The sequence below is a fragment of the Schistocerca americana genome, chromosome 3 (genome assembly GCF_021461395.2).
Source record: "Schistocerca americana isolate TAMUIC-IGC-003095 chromosome 3, iqSchAmer2.1, whole genome shotgun sequence".
Classification (NCBI taxonomy): domain Eukaryota; kingdom Metazoa; phylum Arthropoda; class Insecta; order Orthoptera; family Acrididae; genus Schistocerca; species Schistocerca americana.
Window position 1 is genome coordinate 172,025,071 of NC_060121.1, and position 24,047 is coordinate 172,049,117.

The following is a 24,047-nucleotide window of genomic DNA, read 5'->3' on the forward strand; positions in this document are numbered from 1 at the left end:
GTTGCCTGAAATCACCAAAGTTGAGAGGCTTCCTCCTCTTCCAGGAAACGCACCATGCAACATCTGAAGAAATGCAACTGTATGCAAGGATATTGCTACAATTAAACAAAGGAACATTATTCTATTGTAAAGATTCATACGTAAAGCTCCGAATTTGAAGTCAATAAGAAACTGCCTATGGATTACCCAAGAAATAACAGTTCGCAATGAACACTACAGCTTTTAAATGTAGAAAATTCGACCAGTGGACAGATTACAGTTTCTGTATGGTTACATTGTACTGAAAAACTGGAAATAAAAGCTGCAGTGAAGTAGAATTTGCTGTTGCCAGCTGTATTCAATAGTGTACTACAGAAGATAATCTGCAAATTAGAAAATGGATCTTGTTGAAACTGAGAAAGTGCAAAAAGCAGTTTCAGGAAAAACTGTCTTGTTCTTGTCAGTGTTCTTGCAATTTTATGTAGCTACATAGGTACTGAAAGAGAGAAGGTTAAACTAACAAAAGAACAGGTAAAAATGCTGGACTATAGATTTCATTTAGAACACCAAATTCAAGTCCAACACAAATACGGAACCAGACCACTTAACAACATTGCTAGGTAGTACTGAAAGACCTGACGGCATTAACTATCTTTCAGGAGAGTACTCTGAAAAATTAGTTATGGGGTGAGGTAACACTGAGACAAGATAGTTTTTGTAGCGTGTACAACCCCTAGGTGAAGTAATCTTAAGATGAGCCACTACAACAGTCATTAAAACAGAATGCTTATGAAAGGCACACCCTTTGAATGCCATAAAAGGTAGTGTTAAAAGAAGAGGAGTAGACTGAAAAGTAGATCCTCACAAAACAATGGCCACAAAACTGTAGACTGTCATTATATGTTGAGGGAAAAACTTGAATCAGGAAATGAAAGCTCGAATTTTATGACCACAATTACAGAATAGATAAAAAAGAAGTAGCCTCCCAAAATAAATTATTAAAATTCTGGACAGTAGACCAATGTTTTGGACAAGTGATTTCTAGAAATTAAAAACACTTTGGCAGTGTGTTGGACTAAAATATGAAAGAATATCAAACAGAATGGAGTATAGATAACTTATGTATATGTTTCTGTTCCAATAAGTAAAAAAATAAAACAGTGGTTGGACAGAGGAAACAAGAATGATAACAAGGAGGAAAAAAGATGATATTGTACAGAGTCAAGTCAATTTCAAATAATGCATTTTAACATGGCTTACACCGTTGGCCTAATATAAACAACATGCTACAAAAAACAGAAGACCCTGCTTCAAAGAGCTCTGTAAGAGGCTGGATTCTCACATGCTAAAGTTTTCCAACATTACCTCATAAAGAATAAACTTTATTGGTAACACATTTATCAGCCAAAGAACAGACAGGTATCGTATGAACATAAGGAAGCTCACCACAGGATAATGTAACAAATCAAACATGTCATTAACATATCAGTCTAAGCCTAAATTAAATAGTATAACAATTAATACTGATCCATTTACGTGCAGAATTTCATTATCAGATAAACTTTAATGTAATTTAGATCTCTGACAGTGTCACTTGAATATCAAATTACAGTGTAAGACTACGACCTACTGTTTGCTTATAAGATATACACACTGTAACGTGCAGAGAGAGAGAGGGGGTGGAAGGAAATGGCAGTCTTAGAGCTCTGTTTATCAAGGTGCAATACTAAATACATTTATTGAAAGGATAGCTGAGTCATATAGAAAGTTCATTTAGCCTACCTTACAGGAAAAAGGCAACTGATGGAAATTGAAAAAATTTGCATTTCATAACTCCTTTCATTTCAAAAGGAAAGAAAGGAAGGAAGGAAGATTGGGTTTAATGTCCTGTCGACAGAGGTCATTAGAGATGGAGCACAAGCTTGAATTGTGTCAAGGATGGGGAAGGAAACCAGCTGTAACCTTTCGAAGGAACCATCCCAGCATTTGCTTGGAGCGATTTCGGGAAATCGCGGATTGTCATTTTATGAGAAAAAAAAAAAAAAAAAAAAAAAAACAACAGTGCATATTGCCCCCATACATTTTTCTAATATTTACTTTTGACACACAAACAAAAGAGGAATTTGTCTGAGTATTTAGTTTTTTCAGATTGATCACCATATGGCAACCTTCCTCTGTTTAATATTTACTGTAGATTGGCAGATCATGAATATGTAGCTTCAAAATGCATTAACAGTATGACCATTAGTCATTACCAGAGACATGTAAGCAACATCAGAATCATATTTTACACTGCTCTGCTAGCTTACATAAAGAAGTTGAAAAAGGAGAAGAAATTTATAACTGGATTACATTATTACTTGTCAAATGTTCCTACATTAGGTAAAAATGTTGAGGCATTAATATTAATCCCTTTCAGATATTTGCTGGAATATACACAAATAATAGATCTATCTGTACTGCTATTTATGTTCATTTTTCTGTGGATGTTTCTGCACTTGTTTTTCTGTTCTGGGTCCATTCAAATACACAACTTGCTGAGTGAAGCATGGTTAAGAAAAATTAGTACATCTTTGTTAGCTGAACGAAGGTGGTTTACACACATCTCTTCATGTGTGATGAGTGCATTTCCAAAGTGAAAGATTATTAATACCAAGATTTTGCTGTCAATGAAGTTTTAGATTTCATAACATGTCTAGGAATACAGCCAGTTTTGTTCAATTACACACACACACACACACACACACACACACACACACACACTGAAAGAGATTATAGATTACAGTCGTAGAATTTGTCATTCAGCACTAACAGCACCACTCACTGCAAAAGAGCACGAGCAAATATATATGTAATGGGCAAATTGCAGCTTACAAAGATTAATCGATCGTAGTGCTGAATTGTAGGTAGTAGGCCTAATTTTAGTTGCCTTACTGGGAGTTATAAGATGGGAGACAAAACAGTGTTGAACTGGGCTGTCTCCAAAGACATCAGACAGATGGTAAAAAAAATTGGCTCGTCAATCAGAGAATACTACAAATAATATAATAATAGCTTGTCTTTACATTTTTATTCTTCATCATCCCAATGACTGTTTTCCTCCTCTTTACATTTCCGTGTACAACCAAGAATCAGTGAGATTAGTTACACTAAGTACGTTATCCCTTAATTTTATAACCTATGTGATTTCCCGTACTTTGTACTTCTGTCATTACTTCTTAATTTCTTTCCTGGTAACTTCTCATTAACTCTGTTGTACTAAAATAATTTATTTCTGCTTCCTCCCATCTTCTTCTTTCATCATGACCAATACCGGGACTAGTGTAGCAGGGGATACAACCCGTCGGCTTTGGACAATGACGTCACAAGTCGCCAAATGAGAAGGGATTCTTCTTAGTGTTGTAGCTCCCTTCAGTAGCTGATAAGTGTTTTTTGGCTTTTTTTTAAAAAAATCTCACGAGATAGAATAAACAGATCCACTTTATTAAGCAATCAGTAAAAAAACGAAACAAACATAACAGCAAAAGCGAAAATGGTAAACTGCTCTCTGGCGACTTGTGACGTCATTGTTCAAAGCCGACGGGTTGTATCCCCTGCTACACTAGACCCCCAATACCTTACTTCCACACAGTAGAATAAGAGTAATCAGTTTTATAAATTTTTATAGCTGTCTCTTGTTTTACATTTTTTACAAAAATTTCTCTAACATTTCTATTTATGCATTTGAATCTTCCTATTTCTAATGGCTGCTTCTTTTGTCAAAAGAAACAACTTATCTTAGTAAATTAAATGAATCCAGTCAATTCAACAAATATTGGAAAAATCCAGGATGGGATTACAACAATGTGAAACAGGATGAATTGCTAACCACCACATAGAAGAGGTGTCGAGTGGCAGACAGGTGCATTGACAGAAAACTCTTAGATATTGTAAGTCTGACTGTGGCCGTAAGTATGTGCGAGCTGTGTGTGTGTGTGTGTGTGTGTGTGTGATTTTTCTTCTACATTTGAAAGACTCTCTCCAATAGTTTATAATAATCTTCTTTCAACAGGCCACACAACTCCACTTGTATGTATTGAGTAGCAATCTATCCTATTTTACATAAATGAATTTATCATTTTATTTATTTTCCAGTTACCTATGTAGTACCTTACCTTTTTTCTATAGTCACTGTACTTTTCAGAATAACTCAAGGGAAAGAAGGAACTGACAGTGGAAGGCAGAATGCAAATCTTTACAGTTGCAAAACAATATACCTACTGACCAGTTTCTCCTCGGTCAGCATTGTACATGCTGCATACATTAACGCAATAAGCAATAATTACGCACAGGTCAAAAATGTGGAAAAATGTTGGTATAAGGAGTTATACCTCTCATTTAACTACGCAATGATCACTACAGAAACTCTGCAAGAGTAGATGCCGTTATGAAATGTTAAAGACCAATGTCTGTGTCTGATCTTGACAGTCAATGGAAATCAACATATAGCTCAGACCCATAAATAATTATGTTTCAGCCTGGCAGTTTTGAAAACACCAAATATGATTTCTTTGCGATGAAAAAATCCCCAAAAGGCAAAATGTGTGAACGGCAATAAAATGCTGGTTAGTGTTTACCACAAGATTTCTCTACATGCGGAAGAGGGAAGATAGGTTACATTGAACAAAATGTTTTGATAGTTAGTGACACACGATACCCAATTTGGCTTCACAACGGAGGTATACCACTACTTCATTTCCAAAAATTTGCAGCGGATAATATTATACATACGTAATGTTTGGTACGATCATTTAACTGATCCATTACTGTTAAGATAATAAGCGAATCGGCTGATTTTTTTTTTTTATCAGCATACTTTTCAGAACAACATAGGAGAAAGAAGGAACTGGAAATGTGATGTAGACTTTCACTGATAGTCACAGAATACGATTTCGTGATTGTCAGGAAAAGAATCTTAGCTTAAAAAGGCACCTATTATATAGGGGGCCGCTGTAAGGGAATTACACAGCACTCTACGAGAAATTATCTTTCTATTCTACCGCAGTTTACCAAAAATTATAACAACCTGCGCTCTTTCCTAAAAGATAAGACAGGAAACTCTGCAGCATCTCAATATTTCCACATTGATGTACGCCAGACTTTAATAAACACACGTCAATATCTTCAAGTTTCTATAGTAACTTTCCATTTTTTTCCAACAGAAATAGGTGAAAATGGAAGAAATGTGAGAAACTACTGAGTTGCCATTAACGATCAAAATAAAAAGAGTGTCAAATTAAGGAAATCAAATAAAGAACGGCGTTGTAAACATTTCACCCTCACGTTACCGAGTCGCCGGCAAAATACACTTACCCATTTCTGCAACCGATGATGTTTATCTTTCTGTTCTTGTAGCTTCCGATGTTAGAATTTGTCACCTATAGTTCATACTCCGTTCATAAAAAATAGGCTATAACACCACAAACAGATATAAACACAAACCCGCACAAATACGACTGATCCACCTCTCACGCAAGGACGAGTTCAAGTACGGGAAGTAGAGGGAGGCGTATCCGAATTTCATTCAATAGGTTGTTGAATGAAGCCTGCGTGAGCAGGTTTATCAGCGATTATTCGCTGCGTAATTCTGATCAATTTAATCTGAAGGGAAGCAATATATGCCTACATATATATCTAAAATGTGAAACTTAAAAAAATTACATAATCGACACTCGCGTGCCATCTATACGCCCACAATTGTATTTGCGCCGTCAAGGAAGCAGCAGAATAGTAATAAAGTTTAAAACAAATTTTTCGTTCTTAAAAATTAGTTCCTCTCTCACTCATAGAGCTGGTTTACCAGAACAATAACTGTGGCCAGAATGGCAATGAAAACACTGTACTGTAATGACATATTAGTTTAAGAGTGTACAGAACTGAGGTTTCCAAAAAATGACATGAAATACTGTCATTGATACTCGTAAAGTTTGAAAACTGTTGGAAAAGTTGCTTTGCTCTCATTCATTATAAATAAATCTCGTGTGAGGTAAAGTGATAAATTCATACAACCCTACGTTAACAGCGTTGGGAAAGATGTATGAACTAGGTTTGTTGAAAGGGGGAGATGTAACTATAAATTGTTATCTCTAATTATTACTCTGATTCGACAGCGACTAAGAAAACTATCATCCATATTATACGCCACAGAATGAGTTGCTGCAAAATCGTTAGTAGTTTGTTTCCTTTTTGTAGTTTAGATATGAATGTGGACTTGTTTAGGCGCCAAAATTAATTTTGAGGCGAGAAATTCCTGCATGTGGAAAGAAAAATCATTCCCTGATAATCTAAGGGAGCGTGACCTGTAAGGTACGACATAAATTAACTGCGTTCCTATACGCAGCACATTATTCCAACTATAAAATAGAAGCAAAATAATTCATATTGGCCCAACTAATGTAAATTATTAATGCACTCCTTATCGACGTTATCTCTATAGCGACCAATCACCTTCATCCTTGATAAAAGGGTTCAGATGTGTAAAAGGGAATGCGCTTCGCTACTGTGTAATTGCGGACTTGGTTGCACTGTTCGCAGCAGATTTTGTTTGGGGGCTAATCCATCAATTTAATGGAATAAGTTTCAACATTGTGGTCTACAAACTGCTGTGAAGTGCATGGCAGAGAATACTTTTCATTGTACCATTGTAGTGTTTCTTTCCGTTGCAGAGAAGTATGGAGCGCAGGAAGATTGACTGATTAAGTGCCTCTGTGCGTGCTGCAATTAGAATAAATCTTATTTTCACTATTTATACGGCAGCGACCCGTAGGGGTCTGTAGTATATTCCTAGACTTAACATTTTCAAGTCGGCTTTCGCCATCTAGTTGGCATTTATCTTCAAGATTCTGTCAAATCAGTTTTCGGCATATCTGTGTTGTTGTCCCCTGCTGCTCCTTCAGCAAATTGGAAGGGCGGTACTAATCTGTTGGACATCAGGCACCTCGGGGTTCACGGAAACGAACGGCAATATTGTACGAAAGAGAATCTAATAAAAATTCAAATATGACACACATATAGTTTATTTCACCATTGCGGAGGTAAAGAGTGTTGAGTAAGACGTAATTAAAGATCATAAGAGGAAGGGTGCTGAAAAATTTCTTCTGCTACATAGTCAATTTACTTATTTAATTTTTATAATTTTACAGTTGCAATTCTACATATATATGGTATTTAATTTTATTTATATATCTTCATATGGCTCTTTATAGACTTTTTGAAAATTGGATAAAGGACCTCTGCTTGATGGTAGTGTCAGTTTTATATGAAGCATCTGATCTTTGGATTAAGATTTTCCTTCTTTTTGATACCTGAAAGTTTCATCTTTTGAATTTTTCTGTCATCTTTTTGTTTCAAAATGAATGAAATGTTCATATTATTAAGCACACTGTCTTAAAATGTGCCAGTTTGGTAGCTATCAATGTATTTGACCAATTTGATGGAAAATGAGACAATGTGTTACAGTAGGGGAGAAAGTGGGGGGGGGGGGGGGGATGTTGAGACACATAGACAACGGCGAAAATTTGACATGAAAGGGGAAAACGCCATTCAGGGTGAATGGAAAATGAACGGACTGCCATCGACCTCCTACAGGAGATTAAAACGTCTGCTTTCCTTTTTCATTTCAAATACACTTTGCAGCTTCTACTTCAGTTGTTAGGTATTGTTATTAACTTATTAAGTTACTGCAGCTGACTAAAGGTGTCGTGGAATTTCAGTCTTAGCTGTTAGACTTTGTTTATAATTTTGCCTCCCTTTTGCAACTGTTGTCTCTCATAACCCTAGGCATGAAATGATGTTACTTACGTTTGTCACCTGCCAATATATCTATATTTTTTTCTGTTTTTTGTTGTCATGACCGACTACTGTATTTTTATTTCTGGTATTTCTTCAGCTCCTTTTCCCATCTCTCAGTATTATTCCTGTTGGTTTGTTTAAAAAAAGTAATGACATTAATGTGCAAAATTCTTGAACACCACTTCTTGTATCCTCATAAAAACAAATTTACATGTTACATGTGTATGTATAATTGAAGCTACTTATTTTCATTGTATTATAATCAGAAATCATACTAAATTGTGAGATGATCCCTAAATGATTAAATAATCAAGAGAGTGTGAACCAGATGCCAAAAATGCCTAATAAGAACATAATTACATTTTTTTCCACTGTGCAATCAGTTGACTGCCACATAATCAGTATTTCCTAAAGCTACAATGAACAGAAATGAAGCTGTTGCTTACTATGTCATTGAATCATATAGCAGTTGGTGTATGTTGTGAAGCATTCATTGGCAGCCATTGTTTCTACTGCCATGGGAGACTAAAGGTACAATTGCCACGAACAACTAATATCCAATTAGTGATGTGCCCTCAAAACAGGTAGGCTGAAGAGTAAGCAATTTCTGACTGACGTGTCCTGTGTGGTAGCACATACTCAATATCTGATTTTCTCGGGTCATAGTTAATTAGCATTTATTTTCATATCACACAAAACTACCAACAAACTTGTTCAATATAAACTTAGTGGGCTGGCTGGACTTAACCATAAATTAATGATTGATAAAAAATAAAGATTATTCTGTCACTGTCCATGAAGGCACTTGAGAAATTATAAGTTCTACCAAAGGAATCGCCATGATGTAAGTCACTGGACTAGTTTGGGACAGGCATAAGAAGCCTTATACTCAGTTAGCACAGGCCCCTATTCAGGAAGTGCAATAAAGTCAAAGTTCATTTGGTAGTATAGTGACGGCAACTACTGAGCATATATGACAGTCTAAGTTCCAAACAAAAGAATACCATTCTTGGAGCATTGAGTATACAGGAAGCCAAGTCAGAGGAGGTGAAGTTCACTGGGCAACAGCTGGCTGCTCATAGTGGCTGCGGTGTGGTATCCTCCAGATTGGACTGCTGCTGGAACCACATGGTGTAGATCCTGGTAACACTGCTTCAGAATTGCTTCTAGTGGCTCAGTGGACTGCAATGGCAGAGATCGGCTGGGCACCATCCTAAATACAGGACCAGTGGAGTGATACCTGCTCGATGCTTGGATGACACGTCGTTTGCCGAGGTAAAGTAGCGCTTCCGATTGTGTCACTGAGCATATATGACAGTCTAAGTTCCAAACAAAAGAATACCATTCTTGGAGCATTGAGTATACAGGAAGCCAAGTCAGAGGAGGTGAAGTTCACTGGGCAACAGCTGGCTGCTCATAGTGGCTGCAGTGTGGTATCCTCCAGATTGGACTGCTGCTGGAACCACATGGTGTAGATCCTGGTAACACTGCTTCAGAATTGCTTCTAGTGGCTCAGTGGACTGCAATGGCAGAGATCGGCTGGGCACCATCCTAAATACAGGACCAGTGGAGTGATACCTGCTCGATGCTTGGATGACACGTCGTTTGCCGAGGTAAAGTAGCGCTTCCGATTGTGTCACTGTTGTGTAGGATACGCCTGCCACTGGTCTTGAAGCCAGTGCCTCACATGGTGAAGCTAGCTTGAATGCTTTTGTGGTGCTTACTGGAGTTGTTTTGAACACAGTCCAACTTGTTATGGTACCTGCTGTACTGTTGCCATCAGGGTCTGCCAACGGGCAAGCTGCAGACTGTATCTGCAATGTTGATAAATGTGGCCCCAAGTGAGCACCTTGAATGTATCACTACTGCCCTGCAAAGAAATCACAGACAAGAAGGACTGACAGGACATTGTCTTGGTGGAACAGTGTGTATGGAGTTTGATGAAGAAAGTATATGACTGGTTTTCAGAGGCTTCACAACTTACAGCTGCTGCTGAGAATAGCCACAATTAATGGCTGTCGGAATCCTTAATGACAATCTAAGACACTACCAACAATTACCCATGTAGTTACACTTGTATAAACATCCAGAATTTAAGTTAAAACAGCATGGTGAACAGTTTATAACTCAGCCAACAATAATCACACGAATGCATTCATTGCCATAATGAATAATCAAACAAATGTCACTCATTATTGTCTCCTGTGGTTTTAGGTGACTACAATGTTACTGCATACACTATACCAAATGACAAGAGTGATCATGTGGCATTCCTTGTTTGTTATCAGCAGTCTTATTCAGTTGTGTGAAATAGCTTGGGGCAAATGGCCAGGGTAAATGCCTGGGAAAATGACCAAAATTCATAAATGCTATGCATTAATTGATAAATGGCACTTAAAAACAATTAAGCTGTTATTTTGTTCTGGAAAATGTGTTTTGCAACACTGCTTCTTTTGTGGTTGGGTAGCCAAGTCGCAAAAGCTGCTTGAACATTAGGGGAGGGTTATTAGGGGAAATAAATTGGACTATAAACATAACTTTTTTTTAATGAAGTCAATTTTATCTTCACAGCAGTGCAGTCATACGGAACTAGATAAAGAAAGAAGCAGAATAGAAAACTATAAAGTATCTCAAATGTCACTACATCTGACACTAAAGCATTTTTCTGCGCTTAAAACACAGGATTTACATTTATCATCAAGGATCACATACCAGCTGTTTAATATGTTCAGTAATAATTTTATCAATAATCATTCTTCAGTAATATTCAGAAATTTGACACGGGTTATAAAATGTGTAACATTACAAAGCAGTGACATAAAGACTTTTTTTTTTAAATTTTATTTTATTTTTTGTACTGGCTGTCATTATATGGTCGTTCGACATGGTAATTCTCTCTCTCTCTCTCTCTCTCTTTCTCTCTCTCTCTGTGTGTGTGTGTGTGTGTGTGTGTGTGTGTGTCAATGACTGTATGAGTGAGAGAGAGAGAGAGAGAGAGAGAGAGAGAGAGAGAGAGAGAGAGAGAGTGAAGAGTAGAACTGGTAAAAAGAAAAAGGTCATTATAAATGATAAGCAGCTGTCAGCAACAAGCAACACACACCCATCCTTGGTACAGCAAATTGAAATGTTAGGAGGGGGGGAAAAAACAACATATATGTAGGTTCATGTGAAAAATTTCACTAATTTTTAAACTTTTAATATTTGGGAGTATTGTCCTATCCATATTTTAATTGGTAAATTATACATTCTAGCAATAAAAAGTTTATAAATACTTTTTTTTATGAATGGCCAGAGTCTGAGCATTTAGAACTTCTTTGGGCAAATTCCCGGGCAAATGCCCATTTATAAATGTCCTCCTCACTGTGTATTTGCACGGCTCACATCACTAGTCTTGTTTAGTGCGAATTGCAAGTGTTTCCAAATCAGTTGTTATATCTGGCTAGTTGCACTCATTCCTTTGGTCTAACATCATGTTCTATTGCCAGTAAACATCAGACAAGAAAATTGAATTTCCTAAAAAATCAAAACTAAAGTAAAGGAGTACCTTATTCACAATCTTGGTCTGTGTTCCAGTTATCAGCAGCCATGGTTACGTAAAGTTCTTGAATTTTAATGTTGAAATTTCATCTCAAATCTGATACTGAAATGTAAAAATAGTTAGTACAATGATCTTGATCGTCTCAGATGGATCTTTACTCCAGATATGAAATTAAAACTGCACTGTAGTTCCTTCTCTAGATTGTCGTACAGATGACAAAATGGTAGATATAGAAATAGACGACAGAGGGATAGAGAAACAATTAAAATCGCTCAAAAGAGGAAAGGCCGCTGGACCTGATGGGATACCAGTTTGATTTTACACAGAGTACGCGAAGGAACTTGCCCCCTTCTTGCAGCGGTGTACCGTAGGTCTCTAGAAGAGCGTAGTGTTCCAAAGGATTGGAAAAGGGCACAGGTCATCCCCATTTTCAAGAAGGGACGTCGAACAGATGTGCAGAACTATAGACCTATATCTCTAACGTCGATCAGTTGTAGAATTTTGGAACACGTATTATGTTTGGGTATAATGACCTTTCTGGAGACTAGAAAGCTACTCTGTAGGAATCAGCAGGGGTTTCGAAAAAGACGGTCGTGTGAAACCCAGCTCGCACTATTCGTCCACGAGACTCAGAGGGCCATAGACACGGGTTCACAGGTAGATGCCGTGTTTCTTGACTTCCGCAAGGTGTTCGATACAGTTCCCCACAGTCGTTTAATGAACAAAGTAAGAGCATATGGATTATCAGACCAAGGGTGTGATTGGATTGAGGAGCTCCTAGATAACAGAACGCAGCATGTCATTCTGAATGAAGAGAAGTCTTCCGAAGTGAGAGTGTTTTCAGGTGTGCCGCAGGAGAGTGTCATAGGACCGTTGCTATTCACAATATACATAAATGACCGTATGGATGACATCGGAAGTTCACTGAGGCTTTTTGCAGATGATGCTGTGGTGTATCAAGAGGTTGTAACAATGGAAAATTGTACTGAAATACAGAAAGATCTGCAGCGAATTGACGCATGGTGCAGGGAATGGCAATTGAATCTCAATGTAGACAAGTGTAATGTGCTGCGAATACATAGAAAGATAGATCCTTTATCATTTAGCTACAAAATAGCAGGTCAGCAACTGGAAGCAGTTAATTCTATGAATTATCTGGGAGCACGCATTAGGAGTGATTTAAAATGGAATGGTCATACAAAGTTGATTGTCAGTAAAGCAGATGCCAGACTGAGATTCATTGGAAGAATCCTAAGGAAATGCAATCCGAAAACAAAGGAAGTAGGTTACAGTACGGTTGTTCGCCCACTGCTTGAATACTGTTCAGCAGTGTGGGAACCGTACCAGATAGGGTTGATAGAAGAGATAGAGAAGATCCAATGGAGAGCAGCACACTTTGTTACAGGATCATTTAGTAATTGCGAAAGCATTATGGAGATGATAAATAAACTCCAGTGCAAGGCTCTGCAGGAGAGACGCTCAGTAGCTCGGTACAGGCTTTTGTTAAAGTTTCAAGAACATAAGACCTGGTCTTATGAGTAAAGGTGTTCTATTGTTAAGTGTATGTATGTGTATGAAGTTAAACATTGCCTCCTTATGATTGAAAGAAGTATTGATAGATTCATTTTGTCCAACATCATTCTACTACATTTCACAGTGACTCACTGTCCAGATGACGTGGCAATTGAAGACAGCAAAAGGAAAGCTGAAGTTTTTAAATTTTGCATTAAAAATCATTCACGCAGGAAGATAGTTCTGACATAGCATAATTTGACCATCATACAAATTCCTGTATGGAGGACATAGAAAAAGACATCACTGGCATTGAGGAGCAAGTGACAGAGTTGAAAACAAAGAAGTCACCAGGTCCGGATGAAACCCTGTTTGATTTTACAGGTAGGACAGTATGACATGGACCCCTTCCTTAGCTTCCATTTATTTCGAATCTCTTGCCCAGTGAAAAGTCCCAAGTGGCAGAAAAATGTGCTGGTAACTCCGTTATCTAACAAGCGTAAAAGAACAAATCCACAAAATTAGTCGCATATCCTTAATATCAGTATCTGCAGGATTCTTGAACACAGTCTGTCTGAATGCAATAAACTTCATTGAAAGAAAAGCTTTGTTCATGGATTGCCAAGGATTTAGAAAACAATCGATTATTGGATGGATATAAAAGCTACTCACCAAGTGACGGCAGAACACACACATAAGACTGTTGTAATTAGCAAACTTTCGGAGCCTGTGGCTCCTTCTTCAGGCAGAAGGATTGAAGGGGAAAGAAGAAGGATGAAGGAAAAGGACTGGAGAGGTCTAGGAAATGGAGTAGATTTCGGGAGTCACCCAGAACCGCGGGTCCGGGAAGACTTACTGTACAGGATGAGAAGGAAAGACTGATTGTTGGGAACTGCATCAGACAAAATTTGAAAATCTGAGAGCTTAAAGGTGGAGGACAGATAATATGCAAGACAGACTCTTATTAACTCGTGCAAGATGTTTAGTAGTAATCTCTGTGTTGCATATTATCCTGTCTTCCACCTTTAAGCTCTCAGGTTTTCAAATCTCGTCTGATGCAGTCCCCAACAATCAGTCTTTCCTTCTCATCCTGTACAGTACGTCTCCCTTGACCTGCAGTTCTGTGTGACTCTCCCAAAATCTATCCCTTTTCCTAGATCCCTCCAGCCCTTTTCCTTCACCATTCTTCCTTCCCCTTCAACCCTTCTGCCTGAAGAATGAGCCACAGGCTTCAAAAGCTTGGAAATTGCAACAGTCTTTTATTGTGTGTTCTGCCACTGCTTGGTGAGTAGATTTTATATCAATCCAGTTAAATTATTTTGTCGAGGTTTTAGAAACTATCACTTGTGCAAAACTCAGCTTGCCCTTTTCTCACACAATATCCTATGAAACATGGAAGAAGAGCAGCAAGGAGATTCCATATTCCTGTCCCACTGTACTCTGTTAACCATGGTCAAAGGATATGGATTAGCTTCCCAGAAATTTGTTTTGTTAAAATACTTCTAAGTGATAGAGCCCAGTACACTATCCTTGACAGTGAGTATTAATCAGAAACAAAGGTATCATCAGGAGTGCACCAGTTAAGTGTATAGGCCCACTTTTCTTCTCTGTACATGTAAATGACCTGATGGATAGGGTGAGCAGCAGTCTGCAACTGTTCTCTGATGATGCTGAGCATACAGTAAAGTATCATCAATGAGTGACTGTAGAAGGATAATAGGATGACTTAGGCAGCATTTCTATTTGACATGATGAATATAAATACAGTAAACATAAGTTAATCCAGATTTGTGGTATAAACAATCTTGTAATGTTTGAATACAATTATTAGTGGTCTGCTGCTTGACACTGTTATGTCAACCGAATATCTAGGCATAAAACTGCAAAGCGATATGAAGTGTAATGAGCATGCAGTAATGGTAGTATGGAAGCCGAATGGTCAACTAAAGTTTATTGGGAGAATCTTAGGAAAGTGTAGTTCATCTGCAAGGGAGACTGTGTATAGCACACTTATATGACCCATGTTTGAGTACCTCTTGAGTGCTTGGGATCCCCTTCAGGTAAGGTTAAAGGAAGGCATCAAAGCCAGTCAGAAGTTTGACTTTTTCTTCTCTATGACTAATTATCCCAGTACAGTACTATAAACAGTAGCGAATGGAAATAGAAAAGGTACGTCAACTTTTTGCCAAGTCCGCCCCGGTAGCTGCACTGTGAGCACAGGAGATTGCTAACCAAAGGTGCCCGAGTCTGATTCCTGGCCGGGGGCTGGGTGTTCTGTTGTACTATGTTCTTATCATCATCATTTACACTCCAATGATGAGGATGGTTGTATGGGCACATATCAAATGCACTGTGAGCGCAGTAGATTGCTAACCAAAGGGGCCTGGGTCTGATTCCTGGCCGGATACCAGGTGCTCTGTTGTCCTATGTTCTTATCATCATAATTTACTCTCCAGTGTTGAGATAGTTGTACGGGCACATATTGAATGCCAGTAAATTAAAAATGCCATTTTTATCTCTAAAATCTGATATTATCGACAATGATGTTTGACGATGATTGGTTTATGGGGCACTCAACTGCACGGTCATCAGCACCTGTACAAAGGCCCAGTTTTTTACACGGTTGAATCTACTCACTGTCATGAATGATGATGATGAAACGATGAGGACAACACAAACACCCAGTGCCCGGACAGCGAAAATCCCTAAGCTGGCCGAGAGCCTAACCTGGGAGCCTGTGATCCAGAGGCAGCAATTATCGACAATGCAAACGCTGCAAAGCTTTGGTGTTTCAAAAGTTTTGCAATATGCTACTTCCAGGTCAGGTTCTTATCAGTATAAGTACCTAAGAATATCGAATGTTTAGTTTCATTTACTGATTTACCCTCTCGCCTTATTCCTAGTGAAGTGGTCAGGCATTGTGCAGTACTGAACTGCTTGATTACTTTTTATCTAAATTCATTGACAGTCTTTTCACAGAGAACCAGTTATTAATTTTCAAGAAAATATGTTGAAGTTACTCCCTTATGCTCAATTATAATTCTTGCATTGTCATCAAAGAGGGCAATTTGTACTTTTTGTATATACACTGCCTGGCAAATGAAACACACAGAAGACATGGTCAGATATCAGTGTAAATGTTTACATGCACACACCATTGGCGAGTAAGCATATGGGTAGACTGCAATTATCTGTGACAGGTAGAAGAGCAACCAGAGTGCATTAGTATTGTTCATGTTTATTATTGTTACCATACCTGGTATTGTATATGAAGGATGTGAATAGCATTAGATGTTGAGTTGTCATGGTGAAAGACACGGATATGGCATGTACCGGTGTATTAGAGTGTTATCAGCAATGGACAGTGTCTGAAAGGGCCTCATCGTGGGTGTCCTTCTATCCGTCTGGTCAAATCATGCAATATACAGATTTGTGGCGCATTTGGAAGTGACAGGGGCCTACATTGAAACATGAGGGTAGCCACAGTCTTCATCAAGGTTCCAGTCAACCATATCTGACTGCCACAAGAGAGGATCACCATATTGTGCACCAGGTATATTGTAAGTCCTCCACATCTGTGCCTATCATCTAAGAACACCTAATCGACTCCCTGTCCCCCTGCAGGTCCGGGGGTTAGAATAGGCCCGAGCTATTTCTGCCTGTCGTAAGAGGTGATTAAAAGGAGTCTCACACATTTCGGCCTTTATGTGAAGGTCCCCTGTAGGGTTTGACCTCCATTTTTCAAAGAGCAAGCCAATGGGGGAAGGGCGCCTTACATGGCGCATAGTGTCCATCATGCACTGAGACCTCTCGCATCCTTCGTCGACATGGATCTGCACTACCACTCATTCTCCAGCTTTCAGGCGAGGTCACCCTCCAGGGTGCATTGTCCTCCATTCTCTGTGCAGTATCACTTTCTGCGCTGTTGACGATAATGGACTTCTTAGCTTATTTGCACCTGATATCCAGCATGGTAGCCAGTCCGTTGTGGTGGGGCCGCCATATATTCTGTTGGTTGCAGCCCCCAGACCACACAGGGATCGCTCTGCTGATGCCTGTTCCGTTAACAGGCATAGATGCCTGTCACCCTGGGGCATCAGGACTCCCGGCAGTGGCCATCCTGGCCTCTGCTGCAGCTGGGTGGTGCCCATGGGGAGGGCCCCTGGTCAGAGTGGGTGGCATGAGGGTGGTTGACACGCCATGAAGTGTAGTACATCATTTCTTGCTGGTAGTCAAACACCAGCAGTCTCTAAGCTGTCAAGGTCTAACTTCAATGCTAAAAAATATGATCCCAAATTGTCCCCCCCACCCCCCCCCCCCACCCCTCCTGGCCACACCATGGGAGGATCGCCAGGCTAAGGATGGCAGCAAAGCTTATTCACCCTGGTACTTCTTATGTATGAGAGTTGATAGGGAATCTTTCCTGTCAATGAAACCTCAGTTCTTTGTGGAGCATTTAGAGGACAAGTTTGGGGAGGGGGAGGGCTTGCCCAAAATGCGGTCAGTGTTGGTCTTGATCAAAACAGCATCCTCTGCCTAGCCATGCACACTACTCGCCTGTGACAAGCTGGGGTATGTTACTGTTTCCATCATGCCCCATAAGAGCTTAAATATGGTCCAGGGTATCATATTTCACAGGGGCCTTGTTTTGCAGTCTGACAATGAGCTGTGCACCAATTTAGAGGAGCGAGATGTCCATTTCGTCTGGCGCGTCCTCTGGGGGATAATCAGGTTGCCACTGGTGCCTTCATCTTGGCCTTCGAGGGTGACATTACCCGAGATGGTCAAGGTGATGGTCTACCGCTGTGACGTAAAGCCACATATCCATCCCCAGACGTGGTACTTTAGGTGCCGGAAGTTTGGCCATATGTCTTTCTGCTGTACTTCCAGCGTCACATTTTGGGATTGTGAACGTCCTTCACATCCCAGAACTCCATGTGCCTCCCATCTGTGTCAACTGCTGAGAGCAGAGAGCACCATTCTCTTTGCTCGCTAGACTGCAGGATTCTCGAGAAAGAAAGAAAAATAATGGAATGCAAGACCCTGGACTGACTGACCTACACTGAGGATAAGAGAAAATGTGAGAGACTACATCATCCTGTGCATAAGATGTCAACCTATGCCACCACTATGACAACGGTTCCACCATTTTCCATTCTGCCGCATACAGTTGGCTCTCGGAGCTGTCAGACACCACCTGCCCCCTTGATGATGGGGGGCACTTCCCTCCCTGTTTCTCTTGCACAACCTAACAACTTACTTCAGCAGCAACCCCCCCCCCCCCACCCCCCCTCCCCCACCCTCCCAACCATGGGGACGTCAGTCTCCACTTCTCAGCTGGAGAAGCGTAAGTCTTCTTCGGCTCCTCTCGCCAGGAAGGGATCCCTTGGATCATTCCTTCCAAGGTTCCTACCAGTGGCAAAGCTGACACCCTCCAGTGGCTGAAGCAACCACAGGTAACTGGTCGTAGGGCTTCATGGTCCTTCTCAGTCCCTGAAACTGAATCAGTGAAGCCCTCCCAGCTGGACAAACCTAAGGAACAGCAAGAGAAACCTAAAAAGAAAAAGACCCCCAAGGACCAAGGCACTGTGGTGGCACCCACACCACCACTACCTACAAACTCTGTGTCTGAGGATGAGGTGGAGATTCTGGCGTCCGCTGAGGACCTAGATCTTACTGGGTCCTCAGACACAATGGCTGTCGATCGCACAGGTACTCATCTCGTGGCAGCAGGTGACCCTGAGGCATAGACTGCCTCATTGAGTGTATCATGTCTTCCCAGTCTCATGATCACATAATCCTCCAGTGGAATTGTGGCGGTTTTTTCTGCCACCTGGCTGTGCTACTGCAACTGTTAAGCTTTACACCTACTTTCTGCATTGCCCTCCAGGAAACCTGGCTCTCGGCAATGCAGACCCCTGCCCTCCATGGCTATAAGGGATATTACAGGAACTGTAGCGACTATAATAGAGTGTCAAGTGGAGGTTGCATCTATGTCCTGAACTCAGTTTGTAGTGAACCTGTACCCCTTCAAACCACTCTTGAAGCTGTGGCTGTCAGGATAAGGATGATACAGGAAATAACTGTCTGCAATGTATATCTTCCTCCAGATGGTACAGCACCCCTGGATGTATTAGCTGCACTGACTGATCAACTCCCTAAACCTTCCCTACTTTTGGGAGATATTAACACGCATAACCCCTTGTGGGATGGCACTATGCTTACTGGCCGAGGCAGAGAGGTCGAAAATTTACTGTCGCAACTCGACCTATGCCTGTTAAATACAGGTGCCCCCACACATCTCAGTGCGGCACATGGCACATATTCGCCCATTGATCTCTCGGTTTGCAGTCCTGGCCTTCTCCCATCTATCCACTGGAGAGCACATGATGACCTGTGTGGTACTTATCACTTACCCATCTTCCTGTCACTCCCCCGGTGTCATGCCCACAGACGCCTACCCAGATGAGCTTTAAGGCGGAATGGGAAGCCGTCACCTCTGCTGTCACCGCTGAATCTCCCCCATATGGTGCCCCACCAATGTTGTCATTGAGAAGGTCTCTACAACGATTGTTTCTGCTGCGGAAAATGCGATCCCTCGTTCCTTAGGGTGTCCTGGTGAAAGACAGTCCCTTGGTGGTCACTGCAAGTCCCTGAGGCAATTAAAGAGCATCGACAAGCTCTACAGTGACATAAGTGGTACTCTTCCCTAGAGCACCTAATAGCCTTTGAGTGGATCCATGTCCGCATTTGCCAGCTTATAAAATGACGGAAACAGGAGTGTTGGGAGAGGTATGTTGACCATTGGGTGCCATACCTCACCTTCCCAAGTCTGGACGAAGATCAGAAGTCTTTTTGGGTACCAGACCCCAACAGGTGTCCCTGGCATTAACATCAATGGCGTGTTATCTACAGACTTGAACGCAATTGCCGAGCACTTTGCTGAGCACTGTTCTCGAGCCTCTGTGTCAGAGTACTACCCCCTTGCCTTTCGCACTCTCAAACGGCGGATGGAAAGGAAAGTCCTCTTGTTCACTACATGCAACAGTGAACCCATAACGCCTCATTTACTGAGTGGGAGCTCCTAAGCACCCTTGCACATTGCCCCGACACAGCTCCTGCGCCGGATTGGATCCACAGTCAGATGATTAAACATCTCTCGTCTGACTATAAGCGACATCACTTCATCATCTTCAACCAGATGTGGTGCAATGGCATCTTTTCATCGCAATGGTAGGACAGCACCGTCATTCCAGTGCTCAACCCCCGGTCAAAACCTGCTTGATGTGGATAGCTACCAGCCCATCAGCCTCACCAACTTTCTTTGTAAGCTGCTGGAACATATGGTGTTTTGGTGGTTGGGTTGGGTCCTGGAGTGATGTGGCCTACTGGCTTCATGTCAGGGCGGCTTCTGCCAGGGTCACTCTACCACTGATAATCTTGTGTCCCTTGAGTCTGCTATCCGAACAGCCTTTTCCAGGCACTAACATCTGGTAGTTGTCATTTTTTACTTACGTAAAGCATACGAAACAACTGGTGACATCATATCCTTGCCACATTGTATGAGTGGGGTCTCCAGGGCCTGCTTCCACTTTTTATCCAAAACTTCCTGTCACTCCATACTTTCCATGTCCGATTCAATGCCTCCTGTAGTTGCTCCCATATTCAGGAGAATGGCATTCAGCAGGGCTCCGTATTGAGCGTCTCTCTATTTTCAGTGGCAATTAACGGTCTAGCAGGAGCTGTAGGGCCGTCGGTCTGACTTTCTCTGTATGAGGATGACTTCTGCATTTCGTACTGCTGCTTCAGCACTGGTGTTGTTGAGCGGTGCCTACAGGGAGCCATTTACAAGGCGCAGTCATGGGCTCTAGCCCACGGCTTCCGGTTTTCAACCACGAAGTTGTGTGTCATGCATTTCTGTCGGCTTCGCACCATTCATCCATAAACAGAAGTTTACCTTAATGGCGATCCATTCACTGTAGTGGAGACATATCGATTCTTAGGACTGGTTTTTGATGCCCGATTGACTTGGCTACCTCACCTTCGTCAGCTTAAGCAGAAGTGCTGGCAGCGCCTCAATGCCCTCCACTGCCTGAGCAACACCAACTGGGGTGCAGATCGTTCTACGCTGCTGCAGCTCTACGGAACCCTAGTTCAATCACACCTTGACTATGGCAGTCTGGTTTATTGTTCGGTGGCGCCCTCAGCGTTGCGTTTACTCGACCCAGTGCGCCACTGTGGTGTTTGCCTAGCGATGGGAGCTTTTAGAATGAGTCCGGTGACCAGTGTCCTGGAGGAGGCCAGAGTCCCTCCATTGAAGGTGGCCGGAGTCCCTCCATTGAAGATTAGGCTGCACAAATGCTCGTCAGTTACGTTGCACACGTTTGTAGTTCTCCTGCGCATCCGAATTACCGTCTCCTTTTCCCAACTATGGTGGGTCATCTCGTGCATCGGCGGCCCAGGTCAGGGCTTACGATTGTGGTTCACGTCCGGTCCCTTCCGTCTGAACTGGAGTCTTTCCCATTACCATCTCCCTTTGAGGTTTCTGAAGAAGAGAAATTTGTTGACATCGAGTATAGATTTAAGTGTCAGGAAGTCGTTTCTGAAAGTATTTGTATGGAGTGTAGCCATGTATGGAAGTGAAACAAGGACGATAAATAGTTTGGACTAGAAGAGAATAGAAGCTTTCGAAATGTGGTGCTACAGAAGAATGCTGAAGATTAGATGGGTAGATCACATAACTAATGAGGAGGTATTGAATAGAATTGGGCAGAAGAGGAGTTTGTGGCAGAACTTGACAAGAAGAAGGGACTGGTTGGTAGGACATGTTCTGAGGCATCAGGGGATCACAAATTTAGCATTGGAGGGTAAAAATTGTAGAGGGAGACCAAGAGATGAAGACACTAAGCAGATTCAGAAGGATGCAGGTTGCAGTAAGTACTGGGAGATGAAGAAGCTTGCACAGGATAGAGTAGCATGGAGAGCTGCATCAAACCAGTCTCAGGACTGAGGACCACAACAACAACATTGAGGTCCATTCACGTACACCTCCATGGTGTACACCTAGGCCGCAGATTCTTCTGGACCTTTCGCATGACCCTCAAGACTCCTTTAACCCTGCGGCTCTCCGCTATCACTTCCTCTCGATTCTCGACATGTACCAGGGCCATGAAGTGATTTACATTGACAGCTCGATGGCTGATGGTCACGAATGTTTTGCGTATGTTCATGGAGGACATATTGGACAGCACTCATTGTCAGATAGCTGCAGTGTTTTCACTGTAGAGCTGACGGCCATATCTCGCGCTCTTGAGCACATCTGCTCATGCCCTGGTAAGTCATTTCTCCTGTGTACTGACTCCTTGAGCAGCCTACAAGCTGTCGACCAGTGGTACCCTCGCCATTCTTTGGTAGTGTCCATTCAGGACTCCACCATATATGCCGTGGAACGGTCCCATCGTTCAGTGGCGTTTGTGTTGACCCCAGGACACATTGGAATCCCAGACAATGAACTTGCCGACAGACTGGCCAAACAGGATACACGGAAACCACTTGTGGAGATGGGCATCTCCGAAACTGACCTGTGTTCTGTCTTACGCTGCAGGGTTTTTTGGCTTTGAGAGACGGAATGGCATAACAGTACACACAACAAACTGTGTCTTATTAAGGAGACTATGAATGTGTGGAAGTCTTCCATGCGGTCCTCTTGCAGGGAATCAGTTGTCCCCTGCTGGCTCCACATTGGCCATACATGGCAAACACATGGTTATCTCCTACATCTACATCTACATTTATACTCCGCAAGCCACCCAACGGTGTGTGGCGGAGGGCACTTTACGTGCCACTGTCATTACCTCCCTTTCCTGTTCCAGTCGCGTATGGTTCGCGGGAAGAACGACTGTCTGAAAGCCTCCGTGCGCGCCCTAATCTCTATAATTTTACATTCGTGATCTCCTCGGGAGGTATAAGTAGGGGGAAGCAATATATTCGATACCTCATCCAGAAACGCACCCTCTTGAAACCTGGCAAGCAAGCTACACCGCGATGCAGAGCGCCTCTCTTGCAGAGTCTGCCACTTGAGTTTGTTAAACATCTCCGTAACACTATCACGGTTACCAAATAACCCTGTGACAAAACGCGCCGCTCTTCTTTGGATCTTCTCTATCTCCTCCGTCAGACCGATCTGGTATGGATCCTACACTGATGAGCAATACTCAAGTATAGGTCGAACGAGTGTTTTGTAAGCCACCTCCTTTGTTGATGGACTACATTTTCTAAGCACTCTCCCAATGAATCTCAACCTGGTACCCGCCTTACCAACAATTAATTTTATATGATCATTCCACTTCAAATCGTTCCGCACGCATACTCCCAGATATTTTACAGAAGTAACTGCTACCAGTGTTTGTTCCGCTATCATATAATCATACAATAAAGGATCCTTCTTTCTATGTGTTCGCAATACAGGACCCAACTCTGTGACGCTGTGGCTCACAAATGACGGTTGTCCACCTCTTGCTGGACTGCCCATGTTTAGCCGCTCTGCGGTGGACTTTTAATTTTCCCAGCACCCTACCTTCGGTGTTGGCCAACAATGCCTTAACAACAGCTTTAGTTTTACATTTTATTTGTGAGGGTGGTTTTTATCGTTTGATCTAAGTTTTAGTGCATGTCCTTAGTCCCTCTGTGTCCTCCACCCTAGCGCTTTTAGGGTAGAGGTTTTAATGTGTTGCAGAGTGGCTGGATTCTCCTTTTTATCCTCGTGCTCAGCCAGCCATGGTAATCTGCTCTCTTGACGTCTTCTACATGTTTCTTGCGTCTCTCTGTGGTTTTCTTGTCTGATTTTGACCATTTTAATGTTTGTTGCCCATGTTGTGTGCCTTCATCTGATTTTAACAGGGTCATTTGTCAGCGCATTTTATCGCTGTGGCATGCCGATTGGTCTACATGTACTGAAAACAAGCTTCGGACCTTGAAACCTCTTCCCACGGCTTGGACGACCTCTTAACGCCCTTCTCGGCGGGAGGAGGTAGTTTTGGCCCGGTTACAGATTGGACACTGCCAGCTCAGCCATCGCCATCTGCTGATGGCTGCGCTGGCGCCGTTCTGCCCATGTGGGCAATTGCTGACAGTACGCCACATTTTCACATCCTGTCCGAATTTTAATACACTGCACATTGATCTTGGC

At 41.8% G+C, this 24,047-nt stretch overlaps 2 protein-coding genes across 9 annotated transcripts in view; one reads left to right on the forward strand and one right to left on the reverse strand.

The window, feature by feature from the left end:
* Positions 1–5,613, reverse strand: part of LOC124605610 (actin-binding LIM protein 2) — a 345,173-nt gene extending 339,560 nt beyond the window's left edge. For 2 of the 6 annotated variants that reach the window (XM_047137411.1, XM_047137408.1), the window contains exon 1: positions 5,332–5,601. In XM_047137411.1, the coding sequence (XP_046993367.1) occupies positions 5,332–5,335 (4 nt within the window). In that variant the 5' untranslated portion in view covers positions 5,336–5,601. Of the gene's footprint in view, positions 1–5,331 lie in introns of all 6 variants that reach the window. The other 4 variants (XM_047137409.1, XM_047137412.1, XM_047137414.1 and 1 more) reach the window with 4 other exon arrangements.
* A 540-nt stretch (positions 5,614–6,153) lies between these two features.
* LOC124606689 overlaps positions 6,154–24,047 on the forward strand; it is a 267,269-nt gene continuing 249,375 nt past the window's right edge. For all 3 annotated transcript variants that reach the window (XM_047138710.1, XM_047138712.1, XM_047138711.1), the window contains exon 1: positions 6,154–6,324. The gene's annotated coding sequence lies outside the window, so the exon portion shown is untranslated. The remainder of the gene's footprint in view (positions 6,325–24,047) is intronic.